At 44.0% G+C, this 18,147-nt stretch overlaps 1 protein-coding gene across 5 annotated transcripts in view; it reads right to left on the reverse strand.

Moving 5' to 3' along the window:
- The window catches only part of LOC119651975 (semaphorin-1A), a 499,683-nt gene that overhangs the window by 329,630 nt on the left and 151,906 nt on the right, over positions 1-18,147 (reverse strand). For all 5 annotated transcript variants that reach the window (XR_005249508.1, XR_005249509.1, XR_005249507.1 and 2 more), the window contains exon 2: positions 10,542-11,068. Coding sequence is in view for 2 of the 5 variants with exons in the window: in XM_038055882.1 (XP_037911810.1) it covers positions 10,542-10,671 (130 nt within the window). In the remaining 3 variants the exon portion in view is untranslated. The remainder of the gene's footprint in view (positions 1-10,541; positions 11,069-18,147) is intronic.

Below are 18,147 nucleotides of genomic sequence, written 5' to 3' on the forward strand. Positions count from 1 at the left end.
TAATAACCTCAATAATAATAATTCAGGAAAAAGGAGCGAAATTCTTGACCACCAGGCTTGGTGCTTCCTTCACAAGGAATTGCAAATCGATATATAGTTACTCATAATCAACGACACTAAAACCATTAGTAAGGAGTTTCAGACATCTGGGTTTTTAATCGAAATCCATCAATTCCATATATAGATTTTTAGGTCGAAAACGCAAAAAAAATTGGGACAATTTGATAATTAATTTCAAAGAGCTATATCTCTTTCGGAGAAAAATGCCTTACAAAAAACATGAACTCTAAAGCAATGTAAAGAATACTAGTTGGAGAATTCCGATGAAATCTGTGCAAAAAAAATGAATATCTAATGTTGGTAAATACGTAGAAATCAGGAGAAAGAAGCAAAATTGTAGGGAACACAAAAGCCAAAAAAAAAAACGCTGAAAATCAGGTAAGAAATGAAAAATATAATGAAACACTTTAAACGCTAATACACTGGAAAATACACAGAATTTCGAGAAAACTCCTCCTGTAAGTACTCCGCTTGGCTAGGTGGCTTGTCAGCACAATTCAGATAATTTCATTCGTGAGCTGAATAATGGATGTTTCTAGCATGTCTAGCATGTCTAATAATAGTATGCTTCTTATCCATTGATATCAATGCCAAACCATGCATGTAGGTCGACAATCGAGCAAGACTTCAAGTCATTTGGATTATCTTGTCATTCCGCAAAATGTAACAAGACGAGGATTTTCATCAAACTTTCCAGTTTTCTTACTTCATGTGTTCCTTGTTGGTACGAAAATTGAGACTAAAATAGAATTCCTGTAAAATTATTAGAATAAATATAGGTCCATGCGCAACCCTACCCCCTTTCTGGCGGTCGTCGGATGACGATTTCTATAAGACAATAAATTTAATGAAAAAATTTTTCTACCGATATAAAAATAAATTCGACCCCACCCCCTTTGACAGAATTCCGAACAAGGGAATATATTAGGAATGCTCGCTGTTTTCCAGGAAAATTACTGCTTTACTGAAAACGTCTTCAGACACTCAACAAGGACGGGAACGAATCTAAGTGTTTCTAGGTAGGTTGTGCACCATATACCTGAGCATTGTCATTTAGCAAAATTGTACGTCTTATAATGACTTCACTTTGATATCTAATATATTGAACTTTGCGAAACTGTATGTAGGGTTTGTAGGGTTTAATTAGTGCCTGCTAATCTATATGTTCATAAAATGGTGCCTCTAATTTTCCATTTCCAACTAGTGAAATTGCCTGCAAACCTGTATTCTGCGGGGCACACTCTATAGACACATTAGCATCACTTTTAAAAATTTTTTCAATTTGTCATGACTCTATTTCGAATAAGGAAGTTGTATATTTTTTGGGGCATGACTTACGAGTATAGCATCTCCTCCATCTTTAGTTACCAACTTTTGAACTAAAATGAGTCTCGAACTTGTTAACCCGGGAAGTTATCCAACTGGTCACAAGCAATTGGGAGATTTATTTCCTTTCCTTGCATGCAGCATACGTCCTTTTCGCTTATTTAACTAGCTTCAACACCTCCATCGCGACCATTTCCTTCCAATTCATTAGTCCGACATTCACTCATTTTAAAGTAACGATGATTCAAAAATACTGGTTTTTATTCAATGCATTTGCAATTTAATATAAAAAATCCTCCAACCTTTTGGCTCTCACGAAACCCTAAAATTCATTTAGATAAATATAGAAAATCTTCAAAACAATCATTAGCCATTTCGTTGAGATTTGCCCATAGATTCAATCATGTTGCATATTACGAAATGCATTCATAACGCCAGTTTCTGGCTAAAGAGCGTATGCGAATGCTGAAATCTAACTGTATCGCTGTTGCATTGAGGCCGGCTCGAGAAGTGTCGACTAAGACGATGCAGTACAGTTGAATTACAGCACAGACTTAAATTCTTCAGAACCTAACAGAGCTCTCCTTGGGAGCAGTTTTTGTGCGGAAGTTTACATTTGGCATTCCAGAAGATCTAAAATATATTTCCATTGTTAATCCAAAATTTCGGAAGTTTAGTGGTGGCGATGATGGTTCAGATAGAAAGCTCTATCTACTCACCGATCACTGCGTGCGTGATTAGATCCTGCAGGGTAGAAAGATACTAGGGCCTCTGCAGACGGGACCACTTTCAACCAAACTGACCACTGTTGATTGAATAGCACCCGTGTCAGCCTTGATGAATGTCATGATATATAGGGGTCCTAATATAGAATCGAATCGCTATCTCATTGGCAAAGGGCACCAGGTGAGAGTGAATTCTGAAGCCATTCACAAGAAAACCCTCCGTAACAGCTATTAGGGGAAATGGATGCCGCAATCACCGCAGCTAACGGAGGTGCTGGAGAGGAGACCTCAACAGATGATCTTCATAAGCACCTGAAGGACATTATTATTAATACAGCCACAAACATATTTAGCCCGAGTCGCAAAAAAAGTCGGAACAATTAATTCGATAATGAATGTAAGTTAGCAACGGAACGGAAGAATGCTGCATACCGGGCAATACCAGGCAACTCCGTGGAGTGGAAAAGCGACTTTCCAGACAGAAAAAGGAAGCCTGGTAGAACCAACATGTCTGTCAACTCGGCAAGTACAGGGAGCAACTGCGCCAGGCACACTTCGATGCTCATCCTGCCGAGACAAAGAAGGAAATGTTAGAGATATTAGAGCAATAAATTGACTAATTTGATAAAGTGCTCAACAACCAAAATATCGCCAACTGAAGATGATGCAGATGATGAAGACAAATGCTACCACCGCCAAACATGGATGAGACATAACGGATAGCCTATACCAGAGCACCACGCAAACCAAAGAGGCAAATGAGCAACAGATCAGATTTTCTCTCTGCGGCAAGCAATGGAAAAACTGTTGGAATATGACCATCGGCTACACCATCTTTTCATCGATTTCAAACCCGCCTATGAGAGCATAGCCAAGGTAGAACCGTACACGGCCATGAGAGAAGGTATCCCGACGAAATTGATAAGACTGACTAGGCTGACCTTAACCAATGTGCGAGGCCAGGCAAAAGCAGCAAGATCACTCTCGAGACCATCTAACATCAACAACAGCCTAAGGCAAAGGAATGCCCTGTCATACGCCCTCTTTAACGTGTCCCTTGAAAAGGTAATCCGCGATGGAGATGACATTGCGAGAGGGACCATTCTCTTCAAGTCTCTCCAAGTCCGCCTATGCTGACGATATTGACATAATGGGAAGAACTATACGAGACGTACAGTCAACCTTCATCCAGATCGAGCAAGGGGCTATTGGCGCAAGCTATGATGATGAAATCCGCGCACGGTTGTTGGCTGCCGACAAAACCTATTTCAGCTTCCAAAAACTGTTCCGCTCGAAACGTCTCACCATAGGGTCAAACCTCTTACTGTACGAGACAATGATCTTCCCAGTTCTTATGTATTCGTCGGAGACTTGTGTTCTTAGAAAGAAAAATTTGCGAACTCTTCGCGGCGTTTCAGAGAAGAATCCTCCGAAAAATGTTTGGCCCCCTATATAGGGATGGACGATTCTGTAGCCTACATAACGACGCAATCTATGAGCGGTACTTTGACTGTTAGGTTGTGGATAAAATCCGGCTCAATAGGTTATGGTGGGCGTGTCACTTAATCCGTATGGGTGAGGATGATCCAGCCCGTAAAGCCTATAAAGGCAATATATATGATAAAAAAAGGGGACGAAGCAGACGCTGCCTCAGATCAGCGATGGTGTAGACGCCAGACAGCTTCCAGGGATATCGAATTGGCGGACGGCGCAAAACCGGGATGTCTGGAGTTCCTTATTAAGGCAGGCTTCTACCGGTTGCGCCGTGGATGATGATTAAGAATTCTCCCAAGTGCCTCGACCTATTTTGCACAAGTGTCGAACACCGTCCCAGAACGTGTATAGATGTTTCGACACACTCCGCATTGAACTTGCAGACAGTGTCCGTAGATATCCCTAGCTTGCCTAAGTGATAATTTAGTTGGCAGTAACCACTGAGAATTCCACTATGATTCGGAGATTCTTCTTGGGGATGTTTAAACAGTCCGATGTGCGCTTGGGTTCGTATTTCCCAATAAGTACCCTGGACTGCCCTACTCTTGGGAGGCTCGTCCAGTATAGTTCCCTCAGTCATTCCTCTCCCATTATTAATGTCATACCTATGAACCTTCAGATTCCACAGAAGGGTTCTGGCCTATGTAAAGGCGTCTCTGCTCCCTTCTTGGAAAGTTCGACCGCTGCCTCATTGCCTTCCAACCTAACCTGGCCTGGAACCCAGAGTATTCAGACCTTATTGTGTGAGCCAAGCGTATTCAGTCTCTCAAGGCATTCCCTCACCAATTTAGAGTTCACCTGATTGGACTGAAAAGCCTTAATTGATGGAAAAAAGCGACTCGCTTTTCAAAAACACATGCTTCGTTGGTGAAAATGGTCGGCTTCGCTCGTTTAAGGACGTAGGTGCCTCGTTCCTCGAAAGCATAAGTAGGCGACTTTGAAAAATCGTTTAGTTAGTGCATATGTGCGTTCCGAGGACGCTGAGCTGCGGGATATGTTGACGGACATGGAGCGTGGAGACCAGCTTCTGGGCAGCATGAGAGTAAAAGCTAGCAAGAACTTCTACGACAATATCGTAAAAATATTATGGATGCAGAGATTACCCGCGCGAGTTCACGCCATTTTTGCAATTTCCGATATTTCAGCGCTGGAACGCGTAGCTGATATGGCTGACAAAATTGTTGAGGTGCGCGACCCCGACATAACAAGCCAAGCAATGGCAAATACGCACGAGGTTGTGGCCAATTAAATGAATTGACGCAGGAACTGTCGGCGTTAATTTCACGCTTCGACAGATTTAGTTCGAAACGCTCGCTTGGCGCTGATCGACACAGACGTCGATCAAAACCCAGATCTGTTCCTAGAATGTATTTTTACCACGATCGTTTCGGGAACGAAGCAAAAAATGTCGACCACCGTGATCATACGCGTCCCAGCAGAGAAACGACTCATAAGACGGACAACGGTGCGACTGTCGGAAGCCGTCATATCGTGCCAGCTTCAGAATATCTACACCGGTCTCGTTTCAACTTTATGCGACAAATGGATCTGCAATAAGGACATACGGTGACAAGGTTCTGAACTTAATACTCGGGATTAAGGCGAAATTTCAATTGGTGTTTCTGAATCGCGGAAGTCTCACCATCATTGATGTCGATTTTTTCAAATTCTATTCTCTTTTGGTGTATATCAAGAATCGCCGCATAACCGACACAACTGCGAGATTGTCGACTGCAGGACATATCGCTACTAGCGAATACGGATCCATTTCTACCGCAACTTCAGTCTATCACAGCATCCTTCAAGAGTTTCCGTCATTAAAAGACTCCTCGCACGAGGGTCGTCACCACTGGTCCACCCGTAGCAGAGCGGCCAAAGAGACTCTCTTCCGAAAAGTTAAAAATGTCAAAGACTGAGTTCCAATATTTGATAGACAAGGGCTACTGTTGACCGTCAAACAGCCCATGGGCCATCCCGCTTCATTGGGTACCTAAACGCGACAAGTCTTGGCGTCCGTGCGGTGATTATCGCAAGCTCCACGCGGTCACAAAACCTGATAAATATCTCATGAAAAACATTGAGGATATTGTGGGGAGCTTGAACGGGAAACGAGTGTTCTCGAAGGTAGACTTACTCCGCGGCTATCATCAAATTCTGATGCCTGAGGAAGTTATTCCGAAAACAGCCATAATAACACCCTCCGACTTATATGAATTCACGGTAATGACCTTTGGCCTACGAAACGCGGTGCAGACCTTTTAAAGGTTTATCAATGGAATAACTCACGGCCTAGATTTTTGGTTAAGTTATCTGGATGAAATTCTGGTCTATTCTGAGAACGAATCAGAACACGAAATACATCTCCGTACCTTCTTCAAGCGACTGAAGGATTCTGGAGTAGTGATACACACGGCAAAGTGCAGCAATTTGCGGTGCCTGACCAGCGATTTCAACAGGTCCATCTGGATTTAGTTGGTCCTCTGATGCAATCCCATGATTACCGTTACATTTTAACCATGATCGACCGTTTCTCGCGATGGCCAAAGGTCGTCCCTATTCCTGATCAGACAGCGGCTACCGTAGCTCAAACCTTCTACACGAACTAGGTCTCGCGTTTCGCGATTACTACGCTACTGTGGTTGACATCAAAAGCAGGACATTGCCATATTTATGTCGTTGCCATGTTGGGTCACCACAAAGTCTATACCTAAAATGGAAGTGCTGATATCCACCACAATGAAGAAGAAAATGCTCGTCGCAGTCCTAGACTAATGTTTACCTACCCATAGTAGTTAGACGTGAGGATCGACAAAGGATTAGCTACTTCATATTTCAAATCTTTAAAAATGGATATCAGCGAAAGTCGTGCAGAAAACAAAAACAGCTGCAGGTCCCGATGGGAACACTGTAAACGCCAAGCTGATAGCAGATAGACGGCTGCAAAACGAAATGGGAAAATAGCGGAAACCGGAAGACGCGCCTGAAGAAGACTTTACCGAAGTATTTTCCACAGCCCAACAAAAGAAGGCAAAGAAGGGCAAAAAGAAAGAACTAGAGACCCGTCTGTCCAAAGACTGCAAACCAAAAACCAGTAACAGAAAAGACGACGAAACTAAGAAGGACTAGACAGTTCACTTAAGCTTATTAACCCGATGGCAGGCAAGACATTTGCGAAAGCCCTCAGTGGAATCCGCTTCAGGATAAAACCCGGAGGCAATGGAGCAGAAGTGTCTTCTATATGTAAAACGGCGGAGTGCTCGTCGATCTAAAAATCAAAAAGCACTAGAAAAAATACATTCTGCGAGGCGATCAAGGGTATATTGGGGGCTCTCGTTTCTAGTCTAGAGCCTATGTACTCTTTAAAAATAAGAGATCTGGACTGTGCTACAGAGAAAGTCGAAGTTAAGGAAGCCTTAAAGCATGAATGTCCAGAGGTAACCAAAGCCCGGATGGATAACACTTCTGTAAATGCTCAAGGCCAAAAGTCCCTGAGCAATATGCGAGGAAAATCCTTAACAGCGGCAAAATCAAAATTGGATGGATAATATGCAGGGAACGAATGCGGATAGTCCCCACTAAGTGCTACAAGTATCTAGACTATCGACGCACGACCCGCCAGAAGAATAGAATGCCGCAAACGCGGTCAGATAGGTCGCCGAGAAAAGACCTGCAACTAGAGTGGAAATTGCGTTCTGTGTGAGGGTAGGGGTAGGTATCAGTGGCCGCTCCGAGGAGCCCAATTAGCGCTTTGGTGCGCCGTTTTGATGCCACAAACTCCTAAGACCGTGACCGTTGTTATAGAAACAGGGAAGCAGAGTCCAGCCGGCTCGGATCTTCAGAGCCAGCCCGTAGCATTCACGAAGGAAAGCAGCTCTCCGACCCTGCAGCTAGAAATCTCTCTTAGGTCCGCAAAGAAAGGTTTACCCAGTGTCCGCAGCCCGACTCGAGCCAGAGCTGGGCAATCGCAGAGAAAGTGCATGAGGGTTTCCCTTCCTTCTCCGCAGCTTCGGCAATGCGAGTTGTAGGGTAAGCCGAGCCTAGCGACACGGTCTCCTATGGGCCAGTGCCCCGTGCAGACCGCCGTAATCTTGAATGCATTTGCACGCGTCTGGCATAGGAGCTCTCGTGATTGGACTATGTTATAAGCGGGCCAAATTCTCCTTGACTTGGCACAGCTTGTAAGCCTTCGCCATCTCAGGCCCGCGGCTGCTAGGTAGTGCGAGTAGACTCGGTCACCGACTGTATTCGCCTAGGGACTGCCAAGAGCAGAACCTTGCCTGGCCAATCCGTCAGCCTGCTCATTCCCCTCTATGTTTCTATGCCCGGGAACCCAGAGGAGAGTGACTTGAGCGTGCCGCCCAGATGGTTGAGCGCGTCTCTGCACTGCCCCACCAGCCGGGAAGATATCGTCGTTGAGTACAAGGCCTTGATGGCCGCTTGGCTGTCGGTCAGAATGGCTATGTTACGCTTGGGGCTCGCTCGAATCACGCTCCAGCCATCGACAGACTTCCAATATCGCCAGTACTTCCGCCTGGAATACACTGGTGAAACCTGGGAGACCATACGACTTGAATACACAGTGTGTATTCGAGATAACCCCCGCGCCGACTCCATAGGCCATCTTTGATCCGTCAGTAAAGAATACCGTGTCATAGTGTTGCAACACGCCGCCGGTCTTCCACTTTGCTCTGGTTGGAAAGTCCACAGCAAAGTTTCTCGTGAAGTTCAGCTTGCGTGTGACATAGTCCGTGGGGGATGCCCAGATTTCTCGAGGTATTTCATCTAGGATGTTGCTGTGGCCGTAGGACTTCGCTGCCCAGCATCCGGACTCACGTAGTCTGATGGCACTGCACGCTGCAACATATTTGATGTGGAAGTCTAGGGGGAGGAGATGCAGGAGTACATTGAGAGCATCTGGCGGGCAGGACTGCAGAGCCCCCGTAGCACCTGCACACACGGTTCTTTGAATCCTATTAAGCTTCGTTCTATTGTATTTCTTCTTCAAAGCCTGCCACCATACAATAGAGCCGTACGTCAGGATCGGACGCACTACAGCGGTGTACATCCAGAGAACCATCCTCGGCCGGAGACCCCATTTCTTTGCAAAGGTTCTCTTACAGGCATAGAAGGCTATACAGGCCTTATTAACCCTCAGTTCTATGTTCAACCTCCAATTTAGCTTAGGATCCAGGATTACACCCAGATACTTTGCATTAGAGGAAACAACCAATCTTTGTTCATTCAGCCGTTTATGCTGAGTCCGCATCTTGCGGCCCACAGGCACACCTTTCGCAACGCTCCTTCCAGGATGTCGCTTATAATGGACAGAAACATCCATGATACTAATATCACCACCTTCACCTCGCTGCTGTCCAATGTACGTAAAATTGTTTCCATTACTATTAACCAGAGCACCGGTGAGATGGCACCACCCTGGGGCGTGCCTCTTTTCACAGCTCTGGTCAAGTGGTTACCTCCCAGATCTGACTGGATTATCCTGGTACTCAGCATCCAATCCAATACCGGTCAAGGCTTCCTTGATGGCGTTGGTACTGACGTTGTTGAAAGCTCCTTCTATATCCAAGAAGGCAGCAAGGGTATACTGCTTGTACTGCAGCGACAGCTCAACGGTGCCAATTACCTTGTGGAGGGCGGTTTCTGCGGATTTTCCTTTGAGGTAGGCATGCTGGGACTTAGAGAAAGGCGTTTTCTCCATAATCCTCCTTAAGTGAATGTCCAGGACGCGTTCTAGGGTCTTCAGCACGAAAGATGTCAGGTTGATTGGCCGAAAGTCTTTCGCGGACTCATGACCGCGCCTGCCCGCTTTCGGTATGAAAACCACCCGTGCACGCCTCCAGAACTGCGGGACGTATCTTAAAGTGATGCAGCTCCGGTAAATCTCAACAAGCCACGGCACAACCCTTTCTTCTGTATGAAACTTATGGCGTTGCGCACACTGCGGGTCGTGGGCGATGTCCAATCTTTAGGGCAGAACCAGAAAGGGCTAGGACACGTCCACCATGATCCGCATCCTGCAAATTAATATGCACCGGCAATTGAATGAATTGGTAGCCCAGTTCGCCGCGGAGATAAAAGCTGACCTAAAGCTAACAGCGAGCAATAGCGTAATAGGGACCCCCTTCATGGCATCTCGACTTCGTGTTCTCGCCCAAGGCCAAGGAAATTGGTGTTTAGAGATATTTTTAGCGTTTACCTGACGCCAAATAAAACGATGGCGCACTTTAAGCACCACCTTGATGGTTGTGCGAACTCGTGCGGAGGTTTCTCTCAGAATCGTCCTTATTGAATAACTGTCAAAAACATTTTTACAGAATCATGACCCATTCTTTCCAGAGCATTCAGTTTTATAAATACAAACGATTTGGACAGACAGCTATCTACCATTACTTTGACGACGAAGGAGAAACGTCGATTTCCGTATGCAGTAGCGTACCTGCAAAGAGACTATCTCCAACGATACAATGCAGAAATATTCAAAAGGAGAAAGTGTGCATCATTGTTGTCAGGTCCGGGACCAAGAGTAGCTGTGGTGATCCTGTATCCTGCTATTTATTGCTAGGAGTTGTAATGAAGAAAGGATCCAATGGCTTCGTCTTCAAATGGCATTGATTTGGCTGCGATAACAGTCTGATACCATTTGGTCCTCCCTTAAATTCTCTAAACCTCACAAACCAATTGCCTGAAACGATGGTAACTCTAAAATTGACTAATAAAATTATTCCATTCCAACTGCAATGTATTTTCGAATTGAGCACGAATGTCTGCAATTATCAATTTGCATTCTGCAATTCCAACTGCACATGCACGTGGGTGGACCTACCCACAAGGCCTCCGATACACGGAGTCCATTCTCCCCGTCTTCCCCTACAATGGTAAACAGAATTCATACAAAAGAACATAATTCCATGTACTTACCCAATTCAACATAGAGTTTCGGTCGTACGTTTTCTTGCCAGGCACTTAAATTTCCGAGGACACATGTTGTTAGAATTACGAATGCACTAAATTGGATCAAATGACATAATTTTTGTAATAACCGAGACATGTTCGATTTGAATATCGAAAGTAATGGCTGTATCACGTTTCGCGGCGTTCTCCACCCGGCCTTTGGGCTATAAGTCGACAACAATGACGATGGCTTTTCTTTGCTTTTCTGATTATTCTTGTGATTATTATTTCTGTTCGGTCGAATACGTTTCACATGTATTTCTGTCTCCACATCTTCTAACTTGCGATTGGTGATATTTCTGCCGATATTTGCCGCTTAGTGGGTAGTTCGATTTTCGCCCGTTTTCACCACCCTCCAAGTCTGCAGGGCCGGTCTTTTTTCAGCTCCTTTCCAGGGCAAATCGTGATGTGTCAGATTCAATGTTATTTTCTCCTTATCCTATTTTTGTTGTCCCGCGATATCGCAGTTGTATCGTGTCGCTGCTCTTGCAAATCTAATCATAAAAATGGAAAGAGGGAAAAAAAGAAGAATAAAATTAGTATTACTGCATATTGTTTGAGCCGGGAGTTGAGGAGCATAATTTATGTACATGCATAAAATATGAAAATGTGAAAGTTTAATGTCCTGCCCACAGTCAGCCTGCACGATTGGACGGGGAGTATGTGCTTCGGGACAAGGAGAGCACCAGCAAGTTGAAGCGTAACTGGGAAAAGCAAGGTGTACGCGGTTGGGGCTGCATTGCATAGTCCTTATTTAAGCGCTTTATTCGTTCCTGGAGGTAGTATTTATAGGGGTATTGTGATGGAAAACTGTGAAAGGATTGCATTAGAAACGTGGAGCCCATGAATATATACATAGAGTGTTATTTGTCTAACAACATTTAAGTGTATCGTTTCTTCGGTAGGGATACGATAAAACTTGCATTTCGAGGATGCTTGTGTGTGAAAATAGGTTGAGACACTTGTGTATGTAGTTCAGCAATAGTAACTTTCGCCAGCATTAATGGAGTGCATAAACTTCTTAATGGAAATCGTTGCACCCTCGGGTTACGATATGAAACCGGAAACGATGCAATTACATATACTGGTCGTGAGGTTTCGTAGTTTGAACTCCACTAATTAAGGGATCGTTTCACTCAACTAAGTCCAGACTTTCTAATATGTTAGCTTTAGGTAATGTGTAGTAATAACCCCGTCTGAAGTATTTGCTTCTCTATATGACCGCTGGTAATAGATACGACTCCGATATGATAAGACCAGAATCAGCGCTCCACGTACCCAGTAGATACTTCACCAGAGGCATAAATTCTACCTAAATATGTGGCGCATCTGGCCCTGAACCAACATGAAACAGGTATGAGTACCGAGCACCGAGTTGAAATTTAGCGAAACGAATAGTTCGCAGCTATTCAGGTATATACATGTTCTCGTTGAAGCAGACATCACCGAAGGCGCACTACATTTGAAGTGATTCTGTATGCTGCCCTCAAACATGAGCAGATTGTTAAGGGTTCTCAATGACTCTAATCCCGACGAGGTGATGCGATATCACATCACTTTTTGAAAAAATTGATATTTCAAATAAAGTCACAAACATCCCCTTTCATTACCCTAACTTTACAATAAAGTGTTATTAAAGATAATAACGCAAACACCACTTTTCATTACCAACACTGTACATGTGATGTCATATATATATATCACATGCAAAGAACAGGGAATCATGGTACTTTCAAATTAAAAGTCAGTCAGATTTGTGTAATTCACTTCTGTAGTAAGAACTGTGTGATGTATCGAATGGATCATTATATTACTAGGTAATGCCTGGTGGTGGTATTTTGTGACGCGATATCACACCGGGACAGATATTACTAAACATTATTTATAACTTAGAAGTATATGCATTTTTCTTCTGTTGCTTCCCTCAGTATTGTGTGTAGGCAAAGTATCCCTATAGCTAAAATTCAGGTATCCACACAAAAACTCGAAATCATTTTGTAAGGCCAAAGCCTGCCAAAAGAACATTGGGATATAATACTAACAGATTTGTTATCGATAGTTGGCATTAGCACTGGACCATAATTGCTTGATGATGTTCAGTGATCTCGGTCCAGAATTCATGTCTCGGCACGGGCTCTTTACTGGACCTTGCTTCATACACCAATGGTTCACAGCATCTCCGTCATTTCGAGAGTGGCTCCATCTTCCTGAGCATCGTTAGTCACTCCTTGTGCGATAAGTTAAGGACACCAGTGCACCACGAGATCGACACATCTGATTCTTCTATTTTCGAGGTTCGTCGGCCCCCATCGCGAAACCCATAAAGAACAATTCCGCAATTTACAAGATCAAGGCCTCATTCGAACATCATTCAGTTTGTGGACCAACCCTTCAGCACGTTTTAAAAACAGACATGGCGACAAAGGCGGTTGAATGCCTGCAATACACCCGATCATTACGAGTTGGTCTATTATCAAAGACTTGCTGCAGTAGATAGCAGATAAAAGTTTCTCCGCAATCGTTTTTCATACGGCTTTCCACTAGCTACTGATAGTGGAGAAAAATATCCTGACGAAGCTCAATCGAAAGCACCCTAACGCTGTGGAAAGGATAAACTTGCGGCAGTGGAACAAGCACAAACATAAACGATAACAGAAAGAGAGACTACTCAACCAACACCACGCCGGCGTTATTTGAGCAATTCCAGCATCTACGCCGGCTTCCCAACAGCTCTGCAGGGAACAAAAGGACAAAGTGAAGTACCTTGGCTGCAACGTCTCAACAGAAAGTACCCGGTCTCCATCGCGCAAACTTCAAAAAACTATCAAAGGCTTTACGAAGCCAGAAACACCTGACGAGCTCCGTCGACTTTGAGGATTGCTCAATTCTACCGGCTGGTGTATTGCAAGGTTTGCAGGCATATTAACCCCATTGAACGAACTACTCAAGGGTCTGCCTGCCGAAAATAAGAAGAAGACCCGTCCCTAAAGTGGACGTACCACACAGAAGCAGTTCATTGTTTTTGCAGCTATTAAGCAGCAAGGTAGCTCCTTCACAGTGTTCACCGACCATTGGCCTCCCCATCCCATCCAGGAGCACAATTTCGGTAGTATGTGCGCACTGTGTCCGAATCATTTGAAATATAGCAAGGATAGATATTCCTTTTGGTTCCTTTCAAGTTGGATGCAGCATTTGGAGAAATTACAGCAGACGTGCCAGCAACGATATAAAGCAGTCCTGGACGACATCTTAACTTACTCTGGTAAAACGAAATCCTATTTTAATAAGTACGAGCAAGTCAAAGAAGCAAATTTTACCTTGATGACACGCTTCAAATCTGGCATTTTGGAGTATCAGTCCGCCGGATGGCTCACAGACAGCAGAGGCCCAACATCCACGAACATTGGGACCTGTTGATGGTAACGGCCATGCCAACTACAGCCTGCAGCATATGTGGAAAGGGCTACCATCGGGAATGACGCACTTACAACAGCTCAGCCGAGAAATTATAATAGCACCGGCTGCTAAGCTGTTCATCAGAAGTGCCCAATCATTATTGACAGAAGTTGTGCCTGTCAACTAAAATGCCAGTCAAGCTTCGAGAGGGACTACCAGTTGAAAACTTAGCTGATCTCAATTGTGGAACCCCGAGATTAGTTGGCATTTTGCTTGGTCCAGATTTTTGCGATAACATGGGTTACCAGGGTTCAAAAAGGGAGCACCACGCGTGGTTAATACCAGATAAGACTAGATATGACTCGGTTTAACTTCTTCTTGGAATAATCAAAAGGGTAAAATATCGGTGGTCGTTACCAGAGACACCACGGATAAGCTGGTCGAGACACTTTGAGAACTCAACAAGGCACAAACAAACAACCGGTAATGATGAACGGGCAAGTAACTATAGACTGATATCGGCTGACAATTTGGCAGACACATTTTCGTCTAAGCAGGATGCTGAACCTTGCAAGACTTTGTATAACTACTAGCAGTGATAACATGCTTGTCAGGTCCTGTACCCACAATCGCATCACTCGTATATTGGAGCAGTTGATATAGATATACCGACAAATAATGGTGTATCCTCAGGTTCAGGACTATCAACGACAGTGTGACAGATTCATTTATCCAACCGTCGCACATGGAAATGCCTATGTTCCTCACTTAGCTATCATTCAGAGGATGACAAATCATATCACCGAAAAGTGTGTCGAGTCATTAAGAAAGACTTTTACGTGAATAATGTCTTAACCCGCAGAGATATAATACATACAATCAGGAACTGACCCTGTAGGGAGTTCAAATAATGAAGTAGGCAATGAAGCACGATAGCCTGGTTGAATTTGTCCTTGTTCATGATACTTTCCGAGATATAAAGGTTTTTCGGTCCAATAGGATGGTAGCAGCAGCGAGCGAAATGATTCAATGAAAACCTGTAGATAAACATGGATAATTTAGTCCTGTTCAAGTTCAAAAATGAAGCACTCAGTTAGTTGGCTTTAGGGAGACTTTTGGCAATACATCCCGGAGGCGATGTGCTGGCTAGGGTCGTAAGGTTAAAAATAAATATACATAATCGGCCAATAGTGAAAGTGTGTTCATTACCAATTAATGAGGAATGTGGAGTTGGGCGTCCGTTAAGAGACGTTATCGTCAATCCGAATTCATACAAAAGGAAGCAAGAAGCCCAGCGTTCGAACAATAAAAAAGAACAGTTGATGGTGACCTTGCCTGCTTTCTAGTTTGTGCCACGGATGCCAAAAAAAACACCATTAAACAACCTGAGTCAGGTATATATGCTGAATATCTGGAAGAGGAAATACGGCTGATAAAAGGACAATTTCGATTGAATATTCAACTTTCGAACAAAAATATTATAAATATCCCACATTAACGAGGAAGGACTTCGACTGCACCCAGATATACGTTGTACGGAGCTTGTCAACCAATTATAACTAAAAGTAAATAGGACTTTGAACGCGATCAAACTGCGGATGCAAATAGGAAGACGACGTGAGTCCAAGGTGCATGACACAACCGCTGCGCCTTAAGAAACTTCAATCGTCGGGAAGCCCGATTTGACCACTTATATATGGACCTGAGAAAGGTAACACCAACAGGTTCAGGAACAGCAACATTGCCTCTATCCCATGAGTAATTTTCCAGATGGCGCTCTGGCAGACCTTCAAGCTGGGACCGTTACTAACGCCATAAATTTGCAGTCGATCACGAAAAAGTTTATTTGACTTAACATACACCGAGTTTCGCAAACTACTTGCCCGCTTCTTCACTGTGTTTTCAACTGATTCATAAGAAAATAAGTCCTGATTTTCATAGCCGCCGGCATCTATTGTAATTATAAATTACAAAACAAAGAAGCCATGTAGGAAAATAAAAGTAAAAGTGGATTTAGGTAACAATAGTTTGAGCAATTAATTTGCCAAGGTCGTAATTCAACCTTTTATCCTTAGACAATTTTGGAGTTTCCAAGGTTTCATACGTGTCTACCTTATGGTGTCCTGACTTCAGCAACACAGTTGGACCGTTTGTGGACATATGGTAGATTTCTTCCAAAAAAATGATTTCCCACTGCCGATTTTATCGCGTTTTCGTCCTTTTCTCCCCTGGCACCTGCTCCTGTCTCCCTCTGATGCTCTTTTAATTTTGACACTCGACACTCCAACTTGCAAACCAAACGCATGGAGTTCATCCTTCATGCGAAATCCGAAAGACAGGCTACTCAAGAAATACGAGGTATTCTTACGGAAAGTAAAGGCTGGTACCGTTGTCCAGCGAAATGTCTCTATGGATGTGAAAAATGGCATAGTGGAGATGAAGGAACTCTTGGACTTCATCACATACTAGCGAAACTTCTGGAAGTCTGTTGAAGAGGAACTGAGTAAAAAGTAAATTGCTAGCGCAGCCCCTAGTTGCGCAAACTAGTATCGAAAAAGGCGAAAATGCAGGAGTAATATTGTCAATTGCATATCGACAGCAGTGCGATAAAAAGGGATTAGTCAGACGTGAACAACTTCAAGTTGTCAACTCCATTGAGAATAAAAATTGACCGCCCCGGAGAAGTTAGGGAGCCCATTTCTTTATTACCGGAAAATAAAAATTAAGTGAATTATATGTAGGATAAGGCGAAGGGCAGTTTCGACCTTCCACTTTAAGTGGTGGACCTCCGGACAAATAGCCAGGGTTTCCAAAGGATAGGACAGATGCAAGTGTGACGAACTCGGACACAAAACGAAGCATGTCGAGAAAATGGTGTGTTCTTTGCAAGGACCGCGGTTTGCAGAAGGAAGTCTGATTGTGCAGTTGTTCACGATCTCATGGGGTAGATGTTCCTCAGCCATCAGTACCGAGATAGGACCTTACCAGCGTGATATGTCGGCGTACCTGACACGGCTGCTATCTGGATGAGAGATACGGCTAACTTGCGAGTGTGGGATCATGGCGAATGAGATGGCTTCCTTTGAGTTCGTTAAGCGAAAGTCAATCTTTTACCTGACATCGAATGAATTCAGCTACACTTTTCGGAATAAGCTCGGCGCCGTGAAGGACAAGATTCGATGCATCGGCGGAGCTCTCGAATGGGGCATGATTCAACCAGATTCTCGAGGCACAGAAATTTGTTAGATAAACGCCAGGGTGGAAATGTACTACCGAATACTCCGGCACTCCGATGCCCCGATTGCGAAAACTGTATCTAACATGACCTTTGGTACGGGTTCCTTAGTGTCAGCGGTGCAGCGGTGGATGATAGTAATCGTCAGTATATTTTCTTCGGAATGACAAATGGCTGCGCCCACTGTTCTGATGTCCCGCAAATACCTACTAGGTGGAACATTGGGAAAGTCGACCGTGACAAATTTTCCAAAGCAATGAATGTGGAGGAAATCGTGCAGATGTTTTCTTCCTGTTCCACCAATCCAAGCAGATGTTGCCGATGAGAGGAGAAAGCTGAGGAATGTCAAATTTTCACTGGAAAGAACCTGGAAGATGTGGATTTGTCTATGAAGGACAAAAAGAACCACGACCGCGTGAGTGCTCTAGACGCAACAGGACGGTGTTTTATCTGGTAGTCTGACTCATCCAGAAGTCGCAATTTTTTGCGTAAATGCATTTCACTTCCATACGCCAAAATCCGTCTATTCTTTCGGTTTTTATGGGTAAACCCATTGCAGAGGCTTTGAATCCGCTGGGATGTTTCTAAGATCAAATTAAACTCCCGACCATAACGTGGTTTTATGACTGGGAGGGAAAAAATTCTACTAACTATGGAGTAGCATGGTGCCATTTTGTGCTCCCTAGCTGTCTGGTCCACTATCAAATGGATGACGAAACGGGCATTTCCTTAATTTCAAACAAAAATCCAATGAAGGCTTTACAATCTTGCAGAGCCTAGCACCTCCTCCACCCCGCCCGTGTTGAAACCTGATACTGCTTTTTTCAAAGTTTCAAATCTGGGCCATCGTTCCTTTTCCATGGTGACAACGGAGTCCCGCTTGTCCGAGTTTTCTATTTAATTATATCTAATCATGCTAGGAATCTAAGCGGCGGTAGCAAC

Source organism: Hermetia illucens, chromosome 3 (genome assembly GCF_905115235.1).
Source record: "Hermetia illucens chromosome 3, iHerIll2.2.curated.20191125, whole genome shotgun sequence".
Taxonomy (NCBI): domain Eukaryota; kingdom Metazoa; phylum Arthropoda; class Insecta; order Diptera; family Stratiomyidae; genus Hermetia; species Hermetia illucens.